The sequence below is a fragment of the Alosa sapidissima genome, chromosome 4, assembly GCF_018492685.1.
Source record: "Alosa sapidissima isolate fAloSap1 chromosome 4, fAloSap1.pri, whole genome shotgun sequence".
NCBI lineage: Eukaryota > Metazoa > Chordata > Actinopteri > Clupeiformes > Clupeidae > Alosa > Alosa sapidissima.
Genome location: NC_055960.1, coordinates 6,385,332 through 6,406,935, shown reverse-complemented (window position 1 = coordinate 6,406,935; position 21,604 = coordinate 6,385,332). Strand labels below are relative to the sequence as shown.

Here is a 21,604-nt window from a genome sequence, read left to right as displayed (position 1 = left end):
TAAGTGGCTTGTGGCTACCACTATGGGAAAGTAGCTCTTTTGTTATTGGCTGATTGAAAGATTATGTCAAAATAGTACAAATCTGCCAGTTCTGCTTGGGCACATAACACTTAAAAGGTCGCTGGCATAAAGCACAAATTTGAAATCTTTGAGGCGTTTTAAAAATATATATATATATATTGACGATTATTTAATATTAATTCAACAAATATTACTGCAGATAAATATGCAGAAACGCCTGTGGATATATTGTTAGTGCCCCAGTGATAGTTGGGTATACATAATGATTTATTGATCAATTAACAATCAACAAAAATCAACAAAAGGAGAAAAATCATCTGTTTGGATGGGCGATGAAACTAAGGAAACTCATTTGGAGACGCGCGCTTTGGAACAAAGACACAGGATTGGGAGGCCGTCTTTTTGAGGCGGGACCTGCACAGTCCCCTTCTATAGCTTCTTCGAGCGCGACAGAACCTCTGTATGGCAAATTCTCAGATCTCAGAAGAGAGAAAAGGGCAGACGGTTGACATAAGCTGTGTTGTCAGCAACATTACGCACACGGCTGAACGCTAAAGGGGATTGTCGAGTTAAAGGAGAAAAGAAAGTTAAAGAGTGAAGACATTTTGACTGTTGAGGAATTTATTTAAACAAGTGCACCTCTACTCCCTTTTCTGGTAAGATACACCAAGGCACAACACAGAGCTACTGCTGTTTTGAATCATCATCATGGTCTCATGGTTTTCATGGGAAGTTCCGTAATGCATATGTAAGGAATCAATTGAAGCCAACATTGGGCTATATATCTAATTTCGTGCATGTTCCTGGGGTGAAAAGCCGCCCTCGATTATTGATGAGGAGGATATGGTCGCCATACCATGCTGAGTCTCAACACAATGTCTCTAATTATGGTAGACGCTCAGAACAAATATCACTTCCATGTGTACCACTGCTGCAACAAAACCTTGTCAGTCATCTCTTCGTTTCGTTTGTTTGAGAACCACAGAACATAGAAAACCTAGTAATTTCAATGTGTGTTATTCTGTACGTTTACAACTGTTTACGCGTCTTACGCGCAGCAACAGCAGTGAAGCACTGTATTTGACGATGATTTTATCATGCCAATCAGTTGTCAACATATAATACATATCGTGGTATGATCGAGTGTTAGGATATGTCAGTTTATGTCTACAATGATTTAGCTACGAATGAAATTTGACACTTCACCACGTGGAGTGAGTTAAACAGAAAAGCCCTTCTCATAAACGTCAGCGTATTTTCCGAAATGCTTATGAATCTAATATTTTGGTAGGAAATACGCTAATAATCATTATCTTTTATGTTATTATTATTATTATTATTATTATTATTATCATCATCAATGACAGCCAATACAGCATTCTTGAATGTCTTCCTCCATTATCTGTGTACATATTGGCAAAGCCACAGAACTGTAATTACTAGTAGCCTTCACTCTGTGAACATGGATCATTAAAGAATCAAAACAGCTGGATTCTCTCTGTCCATACAGTGAGTGAGGCAACAAGTGGTCCATGGTCCAGACTGTAAAAGCTGCTCCAGGCATTGTCAGTTATAAAGTGTTTATAGCTGAAGTCTATAGTTAGTGTGAGTATAGTGCCCCCTTGGCTTATCTATTTCAACAAGGAAAAATGGTTCAGAAAGCCACTTGTCAAGTGAATTATCAGATCAGCTTGTCAATATTCCATGGTCAGATCAGGTTATATTGTCAGTGCAAATGTTGATCTGCATGAAGGCCTAATTGATTCAACTGAGCCAGGGGTGTAATGATACACAAAAATCACGATATGGTTCGGTTAATTTTCGGTACAGAGTATTCACAGACAATATTGTTGATGCTCAACACAGATAAACAAGAATAGTATTTTGAAAAGGTTATATAACTAAACTGATAACTGGTCCACCACTAATATGTTTGTGTGGGAACTCTTAATTTGAATCATGGTAGGCTATGCACACAAAAATGCCTACTGTTGATTACTGTTTAAGACTGCATTCGGTACACATCTGTATTGAACCTAATGTCCTGTACCTCAACGGTACGGTACTAATATGTGTACCTTTACACCCATAATCTAAGCACAAAGGTTTCTTCTTTCCCCCCAAAGATGGAAAGCTCTATGGTAACATGAAATTATTTCAACAGAACTATTTTGAGATGCTTAAGAAAATATGTTGACAAGCTCTGTTTACAGATAACATGGTAACAGTAACAGGGCAGTTTAACCGTGTGTGAAATATTCCAGTAAAGTATAGGAAGACTCTTTAAAAAGTATATCTACAAAGAAGCAGAGGGTGCTCTCTTAAGAAAAGTTTTGTGTGTGAATTTGTTTAGGTCAGTATTACCCATCAAAGACTTTGCTCTGAGCAAACATGCAAAATTCAGTGACGTGTGGCTGAAGACCTGGGAAGGGTGAAAAACAAGGTAGTGGATTGGTCAGTTTGGTCCTTTAGGAGGATTTCATCACTGGCCACTGATAGTGTTCTCCTCAACCTTGCGTGGTGAGAAAGGTCCAGATGAGACCTCTTTTCCAGCTGAAATAGAGTATTACTAGCCTGGCTTCCTGGGTCCTGTGGTAATCCAATTTATATTCCTCTCCTCGTTTTCATTTATATTCAGTCTGATTGGTGCCATGTATTTTGTATAAGCTGCCAGTGTTTCATTATTTAACACATCTTTCTCTTAGACTCTTTATTAGAGGAGCATCCTAATGTGCTGAGCACAATATCAGACAGAGCTGACATTAAGATAATGTTTCTGAGATGTCAGACATGCTGTTATGTATGACAGTATTTCAGAGGTATTTGTTTTTATATGGGTTTGGATGAAGACATCATCTTCAATATTGTGTAACTAAGGTGATCATTTTGGAGATAAGTCTATCACAATGTATATTAGATTAGAAACTGCCTATTTCTGTTGACGTTTTTTTAAAAACTAGAACTACTTTTGCTCAGTATATAAGATTACCAGTATATGTGATGGGCGTCAATAAATCTATCCAGCACAAAAGCTCAGTAATTGGCCCAAGCTGCCTCTATTATTCTGTGAATGCAAGAAGTTATTTCCATGCTCCCCTCAGAACATGGCCAGCTGCCAGCGGACTATTTCATTGTGCTGCATGGATGTAGCTCTCGGGGTGGGGTGGGGTGGGAGTTGGTGTTGGCAGGTGGGGCCACACTGTCCTTCGGGGTCATGCATGTCCTGTGAGCCTGTCAGACACTCAGGTGGGTGGTGGTGGTGCTGATGGGTCCGTCCATGTCCGTCCTGGCAGATGAAGTGCACTGGAGAGGGGTCAGCCTGATTACGAGGTGTCCAGCCAGGCATGAAAACACATGGTTGCCAGGGCTATTGCCAAGCACCAAAGCTGTGGGAACTGGAAGGTGTGAAAACCTATCATGGTGTTTTTTTTGTTTTTTTTTGGGGTGGTCTGGCCTCCTACCGGCTGTTGAGAATGTAGGGGAGAGCAACATGCTCCCCCCCCCTTCCCAATATTCCCCTTCACCTCAGGTGACCACTCCCTACTCTCACCTTGCCGTCCATGAGAAAGGGCAAGTGGCCCCCGTTCTGCAGTCGCTATGAAGCACCCTGGCATTTGCACACTGTTGAATGATGCCAATTGATTTGTGTAGTAAAATCACTCCAGGATGTCCTTTGTGCTTTTGTCAGGGTGAGGGGGTGGTGTGAATGTGAAAAGGTGTCTACGCTGGTGTAACCTTTCGCTGTTCCCTCTCACGTGTTGGACACAGATGAGGGGAAGATGTTGCTAAACCACACTTGATATTTCTGGACGCATTTCTTGGCAAGTTCAGGATGTGTCTTTGGCAGGGCTACCTTCTGGAGGAAAGTCCTAGTGGTAAGATCAGTATGTTACACTTGTGCCGTTAATGTTGATGCATCCAATGTTAGCTGATCTCCAATCATTGGGTTACTTCAGCCTCAGGATAGGGTCCACTGATTTGGAAGAGAATGAGAACTACTAATCTAATTCTCTATCTTTATCTGAGGGAATATGATTTCTCCCTGACCTCATGTGCTACTTGTGGTTTGTTCTAATTGAAGTGCATGTGTAACTGGAGTTGAACAGCTGCCGTGCGGTCAAAAACAGTCAAATGAGGAACCACATCATTGACTGTGGTTGGCCCATCCCATAACACACCACAATTCAAAAACTGTAGTGAGGTATCTTTGGTATTTTAAGTGATTATTCTCAGTCAACTTCAGAGTTAAAGTGCGGGCCACTCTGGAGTCTGGCACCCACAGCAAGTAAGATTAAAGTTTATGACATCAAGTGGATTGTTGTGGACTAGACAATGACATCAAGTGGATTGTTGTGGACTAGACATCTTTGTTCTCATGGTATTTGGCCAGGCACTTATGAAATATTGCTTCACTTTATTATGGTTCACTTTATTATTAAAGGTTCAACTCAGTTTATTATTAAAGGTTCAACTCAGTCCCCCTCCCCACACTCACACACACACACACAGAAGCACACATATACACAAAAACAAACACACACTATGCACACAATTATGTACATACACAAAAGTTGCAAGAGTAGTGGATGGAGTAGGAGATGGAGACAAATTGACAAGCGTTATTTATTTTTGTGGAGAGAATGTGCAGGACTGAGCGGCCGTTATGTTTTGTACCACTTTGCAGTACATCTAGTTGTTTATTATTTAGCTAGCATGCAGCAGCCAGAAAAGTTGTGGGTTCAATACCCGGCCCTTGCTCTTAAGCTAGGCACTTAACCCCGCGTTGCCATGGGAAGAGTGGCCCTTTTAATATAATTGACGTAATGTGCGAGTCGCTTTGGATAAAAGTGTCTGCTAAATAAATACCGGTAAAAGTAAATGTAAGTCAAATTCTATTCAAGCCCCAATGTAAAATTTATCTGTGCTGCTTTGTATTGGGTGTTTCACTGTAGAAGGGTGTGTCACCAGCCCTGCCTACCTCAATAACATTACGTAGCTCCAGTCTTGCTCTGAGATTCAGTGAACTCAATGATGAGCTGTTTAATCTATTTGGGACATGATGTTGACAAATTTAGCCAACTGCAATGTTCTAGACAGGGAAGAGCTTGGGCAATGTTTGTGAAACTCCTCTGTACCAGCGTGCTCCCAATATTTGCCCAATACTGCTGAGTAATCATGACTGTCTTGTCAGGGGAGGTTTGGCCAGTCATTCACCAATTTTAAAGATCAGTACAAATTTGGGAAAGCCTGGTCAGTTTGGCCTATTCCAGTTTAAATGTGTACCCACAGAGGAGACACCCATCCACCCATCTGACCCCCATCCTATAAAAGAAGCCAACTGCTGGTACAAACACCGGCCTCTTTGGTAAACAGTTGGACAGTGTTATTACATTTATTGGAAGATATCCACTTGTTTTGGTACCGATTTCTTTATCTATATAATAATCATACACATGGTTATACGTGATACTTCCATTTGAAAATGATTGGTGAATGTTAACTTTAGATTGTACAATGACAAGAAACACTATATAAATATAGCTGCAAACAGCAATGTGGGGGCCTAGCAGTACTAGCAGGAATGGCATTGCCACGGCATGGGCAAGCACTCACAGCAACTTTGATGGCAATTGGATAAAGAATGGCTGAGATATAAGCTCATTTATTTCATTACAGCGCCCCTAGAGGCCAAATTACGTCAATTTCTGTGCACGTTCTGACAATCAAGTACCGAGTCACTGTACCAAGTTTGTCAGAAAGTGAGCTCGTATCTCGTATCTTTGTCAGGAAGTGAGCTCGTATCTCAGCAACACTTTGATGTACTAAAGCCATACTTGGTACAGTGACTCGGTACTTGATTGTACCGATTGTACTCGGTTCAGTGGTACTTGGTACAGTGACTCGGTATTTGATTGTACCAGTAGGCTACGGCTGCCCCCAAGCCTTGCTGAGATAAGAGTTCACTTCCTGTTTGGCAGCTTTATCGCCATATTTGATTGGCTGTCACGGGCAAATAAACTTGATTTGTGAAAATCGGTCGCACCGTTCAATGGTCACATGCGTGAATGCGAGTCCAGTTTCAACCCATTGGTGGCGCTAGAGTGTTAGACATAGAGTTCTGTAAATTGGTGAGAGTGATCATGGGACGGTCCTGAATCAGTGAATTTCATAGCCAAATTTCATAACTTTCGACCCAGCAGTTCAATTTTCGGCCACATTTTGGTGGCGCTAGACGGCTGGGTTTAGAGATTCGCAAATGAGCGTGAGTGGTCAGTGGAGTGTCCCGAAGCTTTCTGCCAAATTTTAGCACTTTTTAGTCAGGCGTTCTATGGGCTGCCATAGACTCCAATGGCTTCGCTGCTAGGCCCCCAATTAGATAAACCGGAGATGTAAGACCAACAATGAAACATATAAGAACACTCACCATAATGATGGTAATTAGGATGAACATTGTCTGTAGACTAACTTAATTAGCTCTATCAGGATAATTGAATTCAAGCAGGACTTTCAGCACCTTCTCATAGCTCTGTATGATAAATCGTGATCAACATCAACAACTCTGGCTATACAAATGTCACAGATGCATCTACACTTAACGTCAATTTAAACTGCCCTGCCGAAATTACCATATGATTGCTTTATACTGCAGGTCCTGTGGGAGTTTTTTGCCCGTCTGCAATTATATATTGTCATTGCCGTATTAGCTGGAACACCAAGTGGGAAAGGGACTTACAGTAACTATAGATGTGAAGTTCAGAATGCAAATGGCATTGTTGCTAAATTAGATTAAATCTAAATTAAATTGGATCTAAATTATACTGAAAAGTGACTAAAGTGTCAAAACCTGGGAAAAGTTTGAACATCCAATTAACTGAAGCTGAAAAGATAAGAGGTGATATGTGATTGGTTACTTTTAAGTCAAGTTTGTAGTCATAGGGGCATTCCCAAGAGTTTGATTTATCAGTTGCCCAATGTTTAACATGAATTAATCACTTATATTATTGGGCTTCACCATTAAATACCAAAGAATTTGGGGAAAATGTGTTTTAAAATGTGCTTTAGGGCAGTCGTGGCCTAGGCTTCGGGCTGGTAACCGGGTTGCCGGTTTAATCCCCGACCAGTACGGCTGAAGTGCCCTTGAGCAAGGCACCTACTGTAACCCCTCACTGCTCTTCGAGCGCCGCTGTAGTAAGGCAGCTCACTGCTCCGGGTTAGTGTGTGCTTCACCGCACTGTGTGGGATGGGATAAATGCAGAGAGCAAATTCCTTGTATACGCAAGTATACTTGGCTGAGAAACCTAATTTACATTTTAAGGTGCTGTCAAATAATAAAAATAACAAAATAGTCAAATAGCATAACTAAAAGTGCGAGGCAATAAAAGAGGACAAAATCCAGTAGATACTGTACACTATTACAATGATGATGGAAGGCTTGAATATGAGTTGTTTTTGCATTATGCTACCTCGTCCAATGTGAGGCCATTCCAACAGTCTGGAGGTGGGAATTAGAGGTCTGAAGAAGAACCTATGGGCATCTGCCACTGGAAAATAAAATGAAAACAAAGTCTTGAAACTTTCTAGACAGCTTTCCCTTTTTGCTGAGTCATGAAACATGGTCAAGTGTAGGCCTAACCCTTTTAGACCTTGTCAAATCTCCTCTTGGGCCTAACTGATGGAGAGAAAGAGCTTTCCTGTCATGCCTGGGACCACCAGGAGGCAGTGGAAGCAGAAGAATTGTAATGAGAACTGCCCGCTGTCATTCATTACTGATGTTCTGGCACGCTAGTATTCAGTTCACTCTGAAGCCACATTAATCTCGACTGCTCCTTGTGAACAAGTCTAGTGCCCACTGGTCTCAGAGTGTGGCCACCCAGACGGAGGCCAAAAGTTGCCAAAAGTTAACTGCCACTGTTGCATGTGTAAATATGACTGTTCTCCAGAAACCTGAAATTTCTGTAAATTTATATACTTACTGTATATACTAAAGATATAATATGTTGTTTGTTAGGAATAGCAAGAGTTTGATTTGTTTTACATGGATTAACAGTTAAGTTTAACCATTAAATTAGAGGTAGTACTATCGGTAACACTTTACTTGACAGTATCGACATAAGAGTGACATGACACTGACATTAACACATGACACTGTCATGATGACACATGAACCTTAACCCTAATCCTAACCTCTAACCCTAATCCTAACCCTAACCATAAACCTAACCCTAATCCTACCCTAACTTGTTATGACAAAAAGCGAATGCCACTTAATAACAGAAGTGTTATGTCATTAACGTTTATGACTTGTTTATGACACGTTCATGATAGTGTCATGTCACTCTTATGTCGATACTGTCATGTAAAGTGTAACTGTACTATCAAATGCCTTGTCATGGAATTGATTTTTCAGGCGTGATACTATATAAACATATTGCGGTGCCTACTCTCGACTACTGGGATGGTTAACACCATTTTTGTTTGTGGTTAATTTCGATGCTGTTTACTTGCAAATAGTTATGGGCAGCCATTCACTTTTATTCTAGAGTTAAAGTCATGTTTCCCTCAGAGATGAAGACCAGCTTCAGAGTGGACACATTGACTAAAGCTTCTTGTTCAGGCATCATGAGGTCCTTGTTTGATGTGATCGAGAATTACTGTCCAGTTATGGGAAATCACTATGAAATTCCAAATCCCAATGTTAGCAAGTAATTTCCATGTTATATGTACGGTTCCTACGGTCATGGAAAACCTGGAAAAGTCATGGGGCCCTAATTTAAATGGTTGGCAAAGGGCAAAGTCTGTCAACAACCAAAGGTTTCACAACTGAACTAGTTGTCACGTGGCATGTGGGAGCTTTGAGCTGACTCATCAATGTTTGCGCTTCAAGTCTTGCCCATGGTGTTAAATTAGCCAATTGATTTTACTTAGTTATTAAATTAACATTAGTCAGACACAAAACTTTGCACTTTGCCCATCTTTCAAATTACGGCTCACAGAATTATAAAATCCCATGTTCCAGGCCTGGGGAAATCAAGGAATTCAGTAAAGTCATTCAAAGTTTTGGAAAACTCATGAAATGTCATTTTGTCATACCAGGGATATGTAGTTAGAAGTTAGAAGAAAAATTGAGCGCTTCCTTCATACATATTGAATGGAGGGGGAGAAAGCACATGTTATCCAATCTCGTTGTGTAAGTTACTTGGAAAGTAACCTAAGTCACCGGTGACATAAAGTCAGCAATTTTGGTCTTGAAAAGTTTATCGAAAAGTAATGGATTTTTTTTTTAGACAAAATGGGCGGCAACACTATACATGTAAGGCCCCCCCCCCCCCCCCCCCACCCCCCCTCCTCCTCCAGTGACCCTGGCTTGACCGTTTCTCTTACCAGTGGAATTGACTCTCTCTGCCATTGATAGAGCTGGGCCTAGTTGCTGAGTTAAGTAAGGGCTATATTTATATTCATAAACAAAAATAAATACCAGCTAATCCACATTATGCATGGCTGCCACTGCTGCTCAACAGCATAAGATTTGGGCTTTGGCAGTGGGAGACATCTTTAAGAGGGGTTCCACAACACATTAGAGATCAAACTAGAGGTTTTCAGTCAGGTATGATGGCTGCCAAATATGTTTTCCATAGTTGAGTTGTGGCTTTAATCTGAATAAGGCAAATGGGAAAGTATTTTAGGTCAAACGTAATTTCTGTTAATCTTAACATTGATTTGAGAAGTTATTCTTGCATTGACCATTTTTGACCCAGACATTTTTACATGAGAAGAATGTGTTTTTGTCCTTTAATAGTATTTCAAAGCGCAGAAACATGCCAGCATGAGTGAGGGTGAAAGGAGAAAAGATTGTGAGGAACTGTTTGTCAGTAAGCAATGGTGACATGTTCTCAGCTTGCGGTATTTAAAACACTTCTCCTTGCTCTGTTTCTCTCAGATTCTTTAATCCAATATGTCATCCATACAATCACCCTAGACAATTATATGGTACCTACAGTAACTATTTGTTTACTAGTGTTGCATCGGTGTTAACCAACGTGTGATTAGTCACATCGATTTAGTCTGTGGGTGGGTGTGCTCCGTCATGATTGACTGGACTTTGAGAAGCTTTGCAACATTTGTCATTTGCAATAGCTCAACTGCTCTGAGTGCTTTGGACTTGAGCCTGGATGATGATGTCATCACTAGAGTTGGTGAAGCAGCGGCATTTGATGTAGGTAGTAGTGACGCACCATATAAAGGCAGGTGCTCCTCTAGACCCAGGGAAGGGAGGGTGGGGTTGGGGGTGGTAGAAAACCCATAGAGGTGGTTTTCCCTCGTCACATTATAGATCCCTATGACTCTGGCTCTTGAGTCACAACGCCATTCACATCTTTTTTTCCCAGTGAGAGTGATGCTTTACAGTGAAAGTCAGCTTGGCAGGTATTGACGGAAAGCTACTCAACATGTTCAGGACTTTACCGCGACCACTCAGCCCAGGAGTGGGGCACGGAGAGTGGGGCCCAGCGCAGCCTGACCCCTGAGGATCTGGGTCAGTGTTCGTTGTGTGCTCAACACACAGTGAGTGTCAGGGCACACTAGTTCGGCACACCATGATCTTTGTCTTATCAGAGACAATGGCAAATGGCAAAAGGCCTATTAGCCAGAATTCACCAGACCAGACCAGACAGTTCATGAAAAGAGTCTGGGTACCCACAATTGGGAAATGTTTCCAACCCTAGCATTGTAATGGGTGTAGTCTTTGCATTATGTTTGAAATCATTGGTGCAACCTAACTAATCACATTGATCATGGATTCTTAAAATTCCTACTTCGCCCACACACACACAAATACACAGACACACATACACTAACTAACTAACTAAACTATTTGCATACTAAAACTATTCATTAATTAAACTATTTCCTTCCACCAGACACCACTGAGATTGGATTAGCCTTTTGCCGGATCAGCATTTTAGGAGAACTTTTATCCAGCATGGAACCTGCCCAATCAGAGATGAGCATCCTGCCCAATGGGAAGAGTCATGACCTGGCGGAAGACATGTGTGTACCAGTGAAGACCTTGCTTGAGAAGGAGCAGTAAGAACTAACCTCTTTGCTCTGTTGTCATTTTATCCATCGATATTCAACACTCTCCTTGTTGCTCTTTAGCAGTTATGATTCTTCTCTCATACATCTGGAGTTATAGGTTCCAAGACTTTCTTATTTGACTTGAATACATACTGTATGTTGCTGGAGTGAAGATATTACTCTAGGTAGACGCAAGTTGTGTAATTCGATTGTGGGTCTGCCAGAATGGAAATCAAAACACAAAATAGGAATGACAATAGTGCAAAGATGCTTGGAGTGTTGAACTCAGGCTTGCTGGGCGTGTGAGTATGAGTGGAAGCAGTTGTAGCACTTGTGATGTGTGTGTGTGTGTGTGTGTGTGTGTGTGTGTGTGTGTGTAGTTTCGACATTGGGATGTGGTACTGTGCCAACTTGCATGGAAAACAGACATGCCTGCCTCCTGGCCGAGAATAACGCAGATGTGTTTCCATAAATACAGATGCACCTTGCTCTGACCCATGATTTACCTATAAATATTTATCAGTTATCAGCCTAAACAGCCTGTATGTGTGGATGTGCTGTAAATGATCTGCAAAGCTTCAGATCTCTTGACAGCCTGATTTGAAAGCCTGGATTCCTGACCAGACCTGTTGTATGTTACAAATGGAGTGGCCTTGACTGTGATGTTGACGTGGGCCTTACTAACTGCACGTCTACTTCATCTTTATGTTTTTGTTGCCATGATGGATCTTTCCCTCCCCTTCCTGCCGCCCTCAGCAATGGTACTCACAGCAGCAGGTATGTGAACCAACCGCATGGATGTTACACAACATATGTGAAGCTAACGGAATGCTCTTGGACTCATGGCAGGTAATAGAGACAAACTGGTGCTTTGCCAACTGACTGTTGTTGTTTTTTTTCTTTTTTGTTTTGATTCTGCAGATTTGATGACCCAGAGGGAGCAACAGCAGAGAGTGAGGAGTTCTTGCCCAACGGTGATGGCAAGAAGCCTGTACGCTTCACTGACGTAAGTGTGATACAATGTGTGTAGGATAGGATAGAGGGAGCTTATGTGAATGAGAGTCTCTTTCTCTTTCTCTCTCTCTGTCTGTCTGTCTGTCTGTCTGTCTGTCTGTCTGTCTGTCTGTGTGTGTGTGTGTGTGTGTGTGTGTGTGTGTGTGTGTGTGTGTGTGTGTGTGTGTGTGCGCGCGCGCGCGCGCGTGTGTGCATGTGTGCGTGTGTGTGTGTGCACGCGCACGCACTAGAATGCAACAATTACTGCAAATTGTCCACATGAGGTCATGCTTCAGTGTTTGTTTTTACGCCATTGTGGTTTCCCATGTTCCCTTGCTCTGCTGAAATTACCTGGCCAGTTGCTTACTTCAAGCATGCATGCGTCCCACACTAGATACCCTGCATGGCGTTAATGTCTCTTTCCTCATGTTTGACAGTTTGAAGGGAAGACCTCGTTCGGCATGTCTGTATTCAATCTGGGCAACGCCATCATGGGAAGTGGTATCCTCGGACTGGCATACGCCATGGCAAACACTGGTATCCTGCTGTTTCTGTAAGACTTTTTTTTGTAATTATCAATGTCCACTATTCATTGTATTACTTGTGTGTCTTGTCTCTACCATGGCGAGGTATTCAAACTGTGTTGTTATGGAAGGGTCTGCTAATCCATAATCCAGCAATACGGACATGTCATTTTAAAGTCCCATGTCCCACCTGTTCACCACTTAGTATAGACAGAAGTTTTAATTGCAAGTGGATTCATGTTCCATAGTCACAGTGAGTTCCACTAGAGAGGCCTGCCTGTCGGAAATAGGAACCCGGAAACTGGGAGCCGAGACTGCCTCCTATTCCAGCACACGTTCCCCTGAGGCTTGGGAATGTGGTAAACTCGTGTACCCCCCCTCCCCCCCTACCCCCGCTGCACCTCTCACCCATACATCCACCCCAGGAAAGGCAAGCTCTCTGGACGACCACGCACACAAATGGCCATGCCCCTTACGCAGCCAATCATACCATGCCTCTGTATCTGTCCCCCCAAACATAGATAGAGTGTTGTGTTTGGTCTGGTCTTGTACCTCACACTGAACTGAACTGAGGTTTGTGATGAAGGAGACGCCTCAGAGGCTGTGGGGGAGCTACAAGACTATAAGGCTATTAAGGCTCCAGGCTTCCTAAACCAAAGAGGATAAAAAAATGCTCTCAGTCTGCTATGCCTTTATCTCTACATAAATGACATAAGATACAGAAGATTTTGCCCTCTATCCAAGTTTCCCTGCAAAAGCAGAGCAATTTTAAATTAGCACAGTATCTCCTGAAGTGCTCTTTCCTTCTAAGCTGAGCTAAGTGCTTCTCCTGTCTTCCACAGAGAGCTGCTAAGAAAGTATTTCATCCTTTTATCTTAACTGGTACTGTCATGCTTAAGGGTTTGCTCAGTGCAGTCCACTGCTAGAATTATGCAGAAACAGATTTTACTATGCATACCTATGCAATATGAACTGAGGTTTGTGATGAAGGACAATATTGCATCAAGCTTGAGACGACTCGAAACACCTTTAAAGCAGCACTAAAGAAGATTTGCTCTTGGGGTCCCCCTGCAGTTGAGAAGCACAATACTGTAATAAACAAACTAAAAACAAAGTCAAAACAAAGTATGAACATAACTCCAATATAAAGTTACAAAGTATGAACATAACTCCAATATAATATAGAGGGAATGCACCGACAGCAGTCTGTAGAAATAGATCTTCGAATTGTGTCCTGTAGCATAGCAGCTGTTTTCATTTAGATTTCAGAGGTGGGGCAGTGTTCCTACCCGAACACAGAAAGTTGCTAGGTCGGTAATCGCTTATAGAGGGCCGCTCGTTGTCTCTGTACTCATACTCGGCACAATGACAATAAAGTTGAATCTAATCTAATCTAATCTAATCTAATCTAAAGCTCAGACAATGGCAGATGTGCCGTTTGTCATGTTATGAGGTTATGGACCATCAAAATGCTTTTGGAAACGTTATGTTAAGGTAAAAAAAAACTCTTAAGGGTGCCTTTAAATATCCCTGGCCAGTATTAGCTCGGAACCAAAATTAGCTCAAATCTATCACCCCATGCCGTGTCACCAGCCTGTGCCTTACTCACGTCCGATGGGCTGCCTAAGTGGACAACTTTATTTTAAGAGAAAGGGGTGGGGAGGGGTTAGCTTGCAATGAGATTTCATCATGTCCAATAAGGTCAGCCAAAAGTGGAGTGAGATTACTTCAGAAAGGTCTTCCTTACTCGTGTTTTTTTCCATTCACCTTTGAGCACAAGACTTGGATCAACACAATGTAATCTTAACCATCCGAATAACCATCGTAAATACTATTTGCCAGTAGCCATTGCCATGTCTGGTAGACTCCATTTACAGTTGTTTGTAGAATGCATCTTGGATGATCCTATCAAAAGTGATCAGTTCTAAATACAAGTGTAAACAATCACCAGTGGTGCAAATTCGATCCAATCCCTCAAACCACTTGCGGACGTGGTCTGAGACTCATTTGACCATATATCTTTTGCAGTGTAAACACTCTGTTCTGATGCATGCCGGACAGCAATAGCAGTATCTAAGTACAAGTGATCAGCAACATCTCTGGCTGTACACGTTGTGTAAACACTGATGTGTCTTGGATGACCACTTGTGATCGGATGACCCAAGACACATTCTAAAAAGAGATGTAAACAGGGCCTTATTTGTAATACCCACTGCAGTAGAGCCAGAAGGGGCAGAATAGTCCTCAAAAGATGAGGTAGAGATGGGTCTTCTTACAAACATCAGCTGAACAACTATCAGGCTTATGGTCAAAGAGTGTAGTTTCCATACAACATAGCAAATGTAATACATATTAAGGGCACTGGAGCACAGAGGAGCCCTCTCAGATGTGTCATTGTTTGGCATCCACTCAGAGGCACCGAGCTATAAATCTTAATTTCTCAGATGGGCCCTATCAGGGCATCAGTTTGTGGGACTCTAGATGGCTTCAGGTTTAATGTCCATGGACTTGACCTGCACAGAATTCTGGGTTCCTTGCTCCTTGGGTGGACAATAGACATATAGCACGGCAATACACTACAGGAAAAAAATATACTACAGGACAAATTAGGCACAGTTTCACTAGTCCAGTTCCTGGGTTGGCCCCTACTTGTTGGAGCCCAAGTCCAAGCCATTGTACGCCTACAGAATCTCCAGATACCACCCCATACAGTCATACACACCTCCACTCTGGGATTGGCTGCAAGCCTATGCACCATCCCTTTAGCATGGGGTCAGGGGAAGCAGGGTGGCCAACCATGACCCCTGTGACCTGTGAACATATGGAATGTTGGGTGCACCAAGTCAATAGACATAGAATCCATTCTGCAGTCAGTGGCCAAGTCAGGTGGAAGTGCCCCCTGGCCCAGGCTCGATCTGAGTGTTGACAGGTCCCATGGACCCCCTTTTGGGAGGTCATTATGGGGTAGAGGTCAGTTTAGCCACTGAGAACATTTAGCACTTGCTCTGTTTTCTCAAAGACATAGAGAAACACATTTTTGAAATTGTAAGATTCTGGTTTCGTGTTTTATGATTTTATCGGTCAGAATTTCCAGTAGGCAATCACAAAGGAATCCTTACATGGTTACTGCTACTTTTTTCTACTATTTTTTCTTATTGAAGGTTTATAACATTGGAACAAAAGGTTTTTTTTTGTTATCCCTGGCTCATGTCCAGTTCTATAGGGATTATGGTTGTAAAACAGTGGGTTTATCCTTGGTTAGGGTTCAAAGAGTTGAGGCCCAGGGGAAAAGGGTCACCATGCACCCTTTTACACCCAAGTCCACTGGTTGGGTCAGTAGGTAATGAGCACAGGTTGTAGTGAGCTGCGTGTGTGTTCCTATGTATTTAAAAAATTGCTAAAGAAGAGTAAACAGGACCTTTTGTACCTTTAGGCAATGGAAATGTTTTAAAAAGAAGGATCTGGAAAGTTTGCCTAAACTTACTCTCAGTTTATGGATATTACCCTGTGAACTCACTGACTACTAAAACCTGCTGGCCAACAGAAGATGACATTGACACTGACATGTGTGACCAGTGTAACCGCTATCACAGATGGTGCTGATTGGGGGGATCACAGCACTGTAGGGATACCTGGTATTAGTTGTATACTGTTGAACTTAAATGTGTTAATGTATGAGGTCTAATGTAATTTTCCTGTGCGTGTGTGCGTGTGTGCGTGCGTGCGTGTGTGCGTGCTCGTGTGCTCGTCTGTGTACTCATATCCAGGTTCCTTCTGACCGCAGTGGCTTTACTCTCATTGTACTCTGTCCATTTGCTGTTGAAGTCTGCTGGAGTTGTGGGTATGTGATTGTACTGAATAAACCTCCAGGAAGCAGTTTCCATATGTGTTTAGTAAAAGTGCTTCCTTTCTGTTTTATTCAACTGTTGTGTTTTCCGTTTGCCTGTAGGGATCCGGGCATATGAACAACTGGGCCAGAGGGCTTTTGGTACACCTGGCAAGATGGCCGCTGGCATTGCCATCACCCTGCAGAACATTGGAGGTGAGGATTAAACCCTCTCCTTGGAATGTTCCCTCTCCTCCTCATATTTTGCCTTTCACTGCCATTCCTTCTCTTTCTCTCCACCTGGTTTCCACTTGCTCCCCCTCCTCACTGGCACCCCACGCTGATGTTTATCACCCGACTGAATGGGTGTAATGTTAGTGGTTAAGAGCAGTCTGGGAATTAGCATGATTCACCTGCGCTTCATTCTGTCCTGACTTCACTAATATCACCCTTTAACGAACCATAATGGCTTCAGTGTGTTGGGCCCAGGTCAATCAACAGGACAGAGGATTCTTGTTCCCCCTCTCCATTTCTTCTTTATTGTTTACCCTTTCCCTGGTCTTTTCCCGCCACAATGACATCACCTTCCCCTGTCTTCCATCTCTTTATGCCTTTCACTTTTACCCTGTGGCATAATCCCTGACCAGGGGCGCGTTTCCCAAAACCATAGTTGCTAACTAAGTTAGCATGTAGTTAGTATGCAATTTCCCATTACTAACCATCTATGGTTTTGGGAAACGCACCCCTGAAGTGTTTACGGTATTCTACAGACTTGTACAACAGCTCTGTTACCAGCTGTAGTTGTACAGTAGTACACTGTAGCCGTGCAATGTATGGTTATGGTTATGGAATTTAGCAGATGCTTTTGTCCAAAGCGACTTAGAAAATAAAACAAAAAAATTGTTAGAAATGGACAATAAACAGTTTTAAAAAGTTGGTAAGACTACATTAAGGAAAATAATAATGATAACAATAATGTCAATGCAATATCAACGATCAATAATGAAAATAAACAATACCACAGATGTACACAGGGAAATCTGAGCCTTTGGCATTACCACTGCCATGCTCAAGAATGTTGCCGTGACCAAATGTATTTACTTCTCTCTGCCCTGACAGTTTCTTTCTTGTCCCAACAGCCATGTCCAGCTACTTGTACATTGTTAAGTCTGAGTTCCCACTGGTCATCCAGGCTTTCCTGAAGGCGGAAGACACATCTACGTGAGTAGTCTTGTTGGCCCATCAAGAGTGATCACCACATGTGTTCATCATATATGTTAGTGAGCCTAGCCTAGTTCACCTAGCTGATGTGTCTGTGATTGGCCTGTGAATATCTACTCCAGTGCAGCATAGAGGAGCAAAGGATAGCACTGACTAATGCCATTTTACATACTGTAGTGTCAGAGCGCTCCTACTTTAGGCTCCTGAATGAAACCATAATCACACCACCTGCTGTTATTTACGTATTTTGGAACACCGAGCACCAGGGAGTCCCATTCACCCTTCAGACTTCAGCGTTCCGCGATGTCTAAGAGGCCATGTGGGAAGGGAGGGTGGTTGCAGAACACCTTGATGTGATTGGTGGAACAAAGACTGCAAGAAGTGTGTGTGCAGGGGTGTGTTTGTGTGTGTCTGTGTGTGTGTGTGTTGTGGGAGTGGTGGTGGGGGATGGATGAGATTGCCGTCGACAGGCGAGCGCATAGCTTTCATTCTCCCTTCATTGCCAACAACCTTTTGTCAAAACAAGGCAGTTGCCGTGGCGACTTTGTGACGTCAGAGGACGTGTGTTGTGTTTCTATTGCTCTTCTTTGGCATGGTGGACAGGACTCTTGTCTCTTGTTCTCTCTTCCGTTCTCTTCCTCTCTTTCTCTCCTTCTCTCTGTGTCTAAAAACAAACCCTGTGAGTGGTACCATGTGGCTCTCCAATCAGTTCTTCTCATGCCTGCTTGTGTGATTGTGCCTCCCTGGCAATGTGACTGTATATGTGTAACACTATTTAACACTACTTATTCCATGAATATTTTTTTCAGTATTGGAGAGTGAACATATATGATTTTGTGTATCTGTGTGTGTGTGTGTGTGTGTGTGTGTGTTTATACTGTATGTTTGTTTATTTGTCACATGCACACACCCAGACATACACACAGTGACATGGTGACCGCTGTCTTGAGAGCCCTGTGGTAGATCTGAGGTCACACACACACACACACACACACACACACACACAGTGCACAACAGTACACAAACAGTGATGGAGACAGTCTTGTGACTCAAGTGGACTGCAAATAAAGTGACAGCTGGATCGGAACATATCTTTTCTAGCCAGCCATTTTGACCTGACAACACACACATGTACAATGCAATCAGCTCAGACTCGAGGAACATTACCCGCACGCCTCTATGGCCTCTCTCCTGAGGCATGGTGTGACATTACACATTATGTGTAAATTAGCATAGAGTAGTACAGAGCCTCCTGATTTATTCAGCATATACTGCACTTTCTCCCCAGATACGTCCAGATGTACATAGCATACCTAGAACATTTCACCCACTGCAGATGTTGACATACACAGTATGTGTGCATTTATATAAGCATGTGTTTTCTATAGTCTGTAGACATGTTTCAGAAACAGAAACTGGTATAGATTAGGGCTACAAGGTGGGCTTGTCTCTGTTTAGTCTGAGGCTTGGTACAGAGTACCGTAAGCCTGGGGAGGATTAATGAGTGTGGTCCCTAATAGAGAAATCTCCCAACACTGTTTACAAAAGGGTCAGTCACAGGGCATGTAGTCTGTCCACACGTGTGTGTGTGTGTGTGTGTGTGTGTGTGTGTGTGTGTGTGTGTCTGTGTGTGTGTGTGTGTGTGTCTGTGTGAGTTTTTCCTTGCCCCTGTTGCTCTTGGGTGCTCCTTGTTGGTGCCCCCCCCCCCCAATCCCAATCCTCCCCCACCTTTCTTATGCAGCCCTTGCCACTTAATATACTAAACCCCTCTTCTACTTTTACCCCCCCCCCCCCCCCCCCTCATAAATGCACAAATAGGCTGACACCAGACATAATTTCACTGCATTTCTTACATCCAGTAACTATATGCATGTGACAATAAACTTCCTTGTATCCTTGTGTGTTAGAAAGAGTGCTGCTTGCTAGAGTGTGTGTCCATGCTTACGTTAGAGCAGTGGTTCCCAAACTTTTAACAGGCATGTACCCCCTGAGACATTATGATCTTCCGGAGTACCCCCAACACCACCAATTGTTAACAAGTATTTTTTTTAATTGTTTTATTAATATTTATTTTTATCAATTTTGTCGAGAATAGTGAATAGGATCATTCACTAGTTCACATTCCGTAATTTGCAAAAGATATAATAGCGTAATAGAAAAGCATGTTTGGCGAAGTCTCTGGCCAGGGTCCTGAAGTGAATAGCGGGATCGTGCAGGAGTCAACTGCGCAGGCAGGAGTCGTGCAGGAGGATTCCGCCATACACCCCATTTATTCTTTAACTATGGAAGACGGGAGGCGTGAGGGGAGGTGGTGGGTTGCGAGCGAAGTAACGCATGCTGGAACTTCAGCAGGTAGGCTGCGAATAAATAGCCTGACTGATTGAAGAAGGAGGCGTTGCAAATTCCGTCATGCTCCTCCCGAACTTCCGTTTGTAAAACGCCATTAAACATGATACAAATCACATCAATAGTCAACATATGATAGGCCTACAAATGTGCTGAATATAATGCTTTTAAATAGATCTGCACCTAATCTCACACACAATCTTCTTGTTGAATGCAGTGATCTTATCTGCTAGGTGCTTGTCTTTGCCTTGTAACTGGAGATTTAACTCATTGAGCTTTCCAAATATAACGCTAAAATAGGCCAGCTTCGTCAAGAAATGTTCATTAGTGAACGTGCTTGCAGATTCAAACATGCGCTCTTCCTTCAAGAAGAGGCGACTCGGAGCTCAAACACGCGACCGCACTTTACCTCGGGAAAGCCTTGCCTCGCTGTGAAACAGTACAGCCTTTTGGTCAGCTCCCATCTCCTCTCAAAGTGCGGAGAATAGACACGCTTTTAAGGGCTGGCGCTAGTTAGCCGATGCTACCAACAGCTTTTTCAATAGTGGTGCTTCGGCATCGGGCTAGCCATGCAAACAAATCACTGTTTTACACCCATTTACGAGGCTCAATGTATCTCCACACTTCATTGGTAGACTTCCGAGGGCCCTGACATTTAAAACGAGACATTGAGAACTTTGAAAAAGCACTGGTAGTGTACTTACAAGACGATTTATATAGACAGTATCCACGAAGTTTAGCGTTTGCAGCCATCTTGAATTTAGTTACGATAAGTCGAGCAACGAGTAAGAATGAACAGGTATGATAAGGGATCAGATTCCAAAAATAATTTAGTGGAAATGCATGGATTCCAGTTTCTTCCAGTAGCAGCAACTGGAATCCATGCATTTCCACTGAATTATTTTTGGAATCTGATCCCTTATCATACCTGTTCATTCTTACTCGTTGCTCGACTTATCGTGACTAAATTCAAGATGGCTGCAAACGCTAAACTTCGTGAAGATACTGTCTGTATAAATCGTATAATAGCATAATACCGCCAGAGTTTGGAGTGCAGGGGACAAGCCGAGATGGGCTATGAGACATACGTTCACACTCGGTATCATGTTTCAATACACTTTAGGTCAATATCACACCGGAATTCTCATTTAATGCGGAGAAAATACGTTTTTAATGTGCAGTGCAAATGCGGAAGTTAAGTTACCAACGTGGGATAGAGAAACGTTTGAAAAGGCATATGACTTAGATATTTTTTCGCGTACCCCCTGAAATCAGTCCACGTACCCCTGGGGGTATGCGTACCCCAGTTTGACAACCGTGGCGTTAGAGCATGTCGCATGACAGACGTCTGCTGTGGCTGGAAGAAGGGAGGGGGGGGGGGGTTCTCCCTCCATCAAAGAGCCTCCAGATACAGCAGGAGAGTACAGGCAGGACTCACAGGGCCTGAGGCCCTGATGGGCGTCGGACACGAGGACACAGACCAATCAAAGGAGGACATAGCTCTCTGACCATAAGGAGGTTGCCTAGGAGATTTCAGGCCACTATTGCCTATACACTGGGCTACTAGTCGCTTGTTTATAATTTCAATAGCACCTGTGCT

At 42.8% G+C, this 21,604-nt stretch overlaps 1 protein-coding gene across 6 annotated transcripts in view; it reads left to right on the top strand.

The window, feature by feature from the left end:
* Nucleotides 1–436: 436 nt before the first annotated feature.
* slc38a3b (solute carrier family 38 member 3b) overlaps nt 437–21,604 on the top strand; it is a 30,797-nt gene continuing 9,629 nt past the window's right edge. The window contains exons 1-8 of one of the 6 annotated variants that reach the window (XM_042089450.1): nt 437–677; nt 10,938–11,103; nt 11,809–11,871; nt 12,016–12,100; nt 12,525–12,640; nt 16,379–16,452; nt 16,561–16,653; nt 17,577–17,658. In XM_042089450.1, the coding sequence (XP_041945384.1) occupies nt 11,000–11,103; nt 11,809–11,871; nt 12,016–12,100; nt 12,525–12,640; nt 16,379–16,452; nt 16,561–16,653; nt 17,577–17,658 (617 nt within the window). In that variant the 5' untranslated portion in view covers nt 437–677; nt 10,938–10,999. Of the gene's footprint in view, nt 678–2,474; nt 2,616–10,350; nt 10,582–10,937; nt 11,104–11,808; nt 11,872–12,015; nt 12,101–12,524; nt 12,641–16,378; nt 16,453–16,560; nt 16,654–17,576; nt 17,659–21,604 lie in introns of those variants that run through there. The other 5 variants (XM_042089454.1, XM_042089453.1, XM_042089451.1 and 2 more) reach the window with 5 other exon arrangements.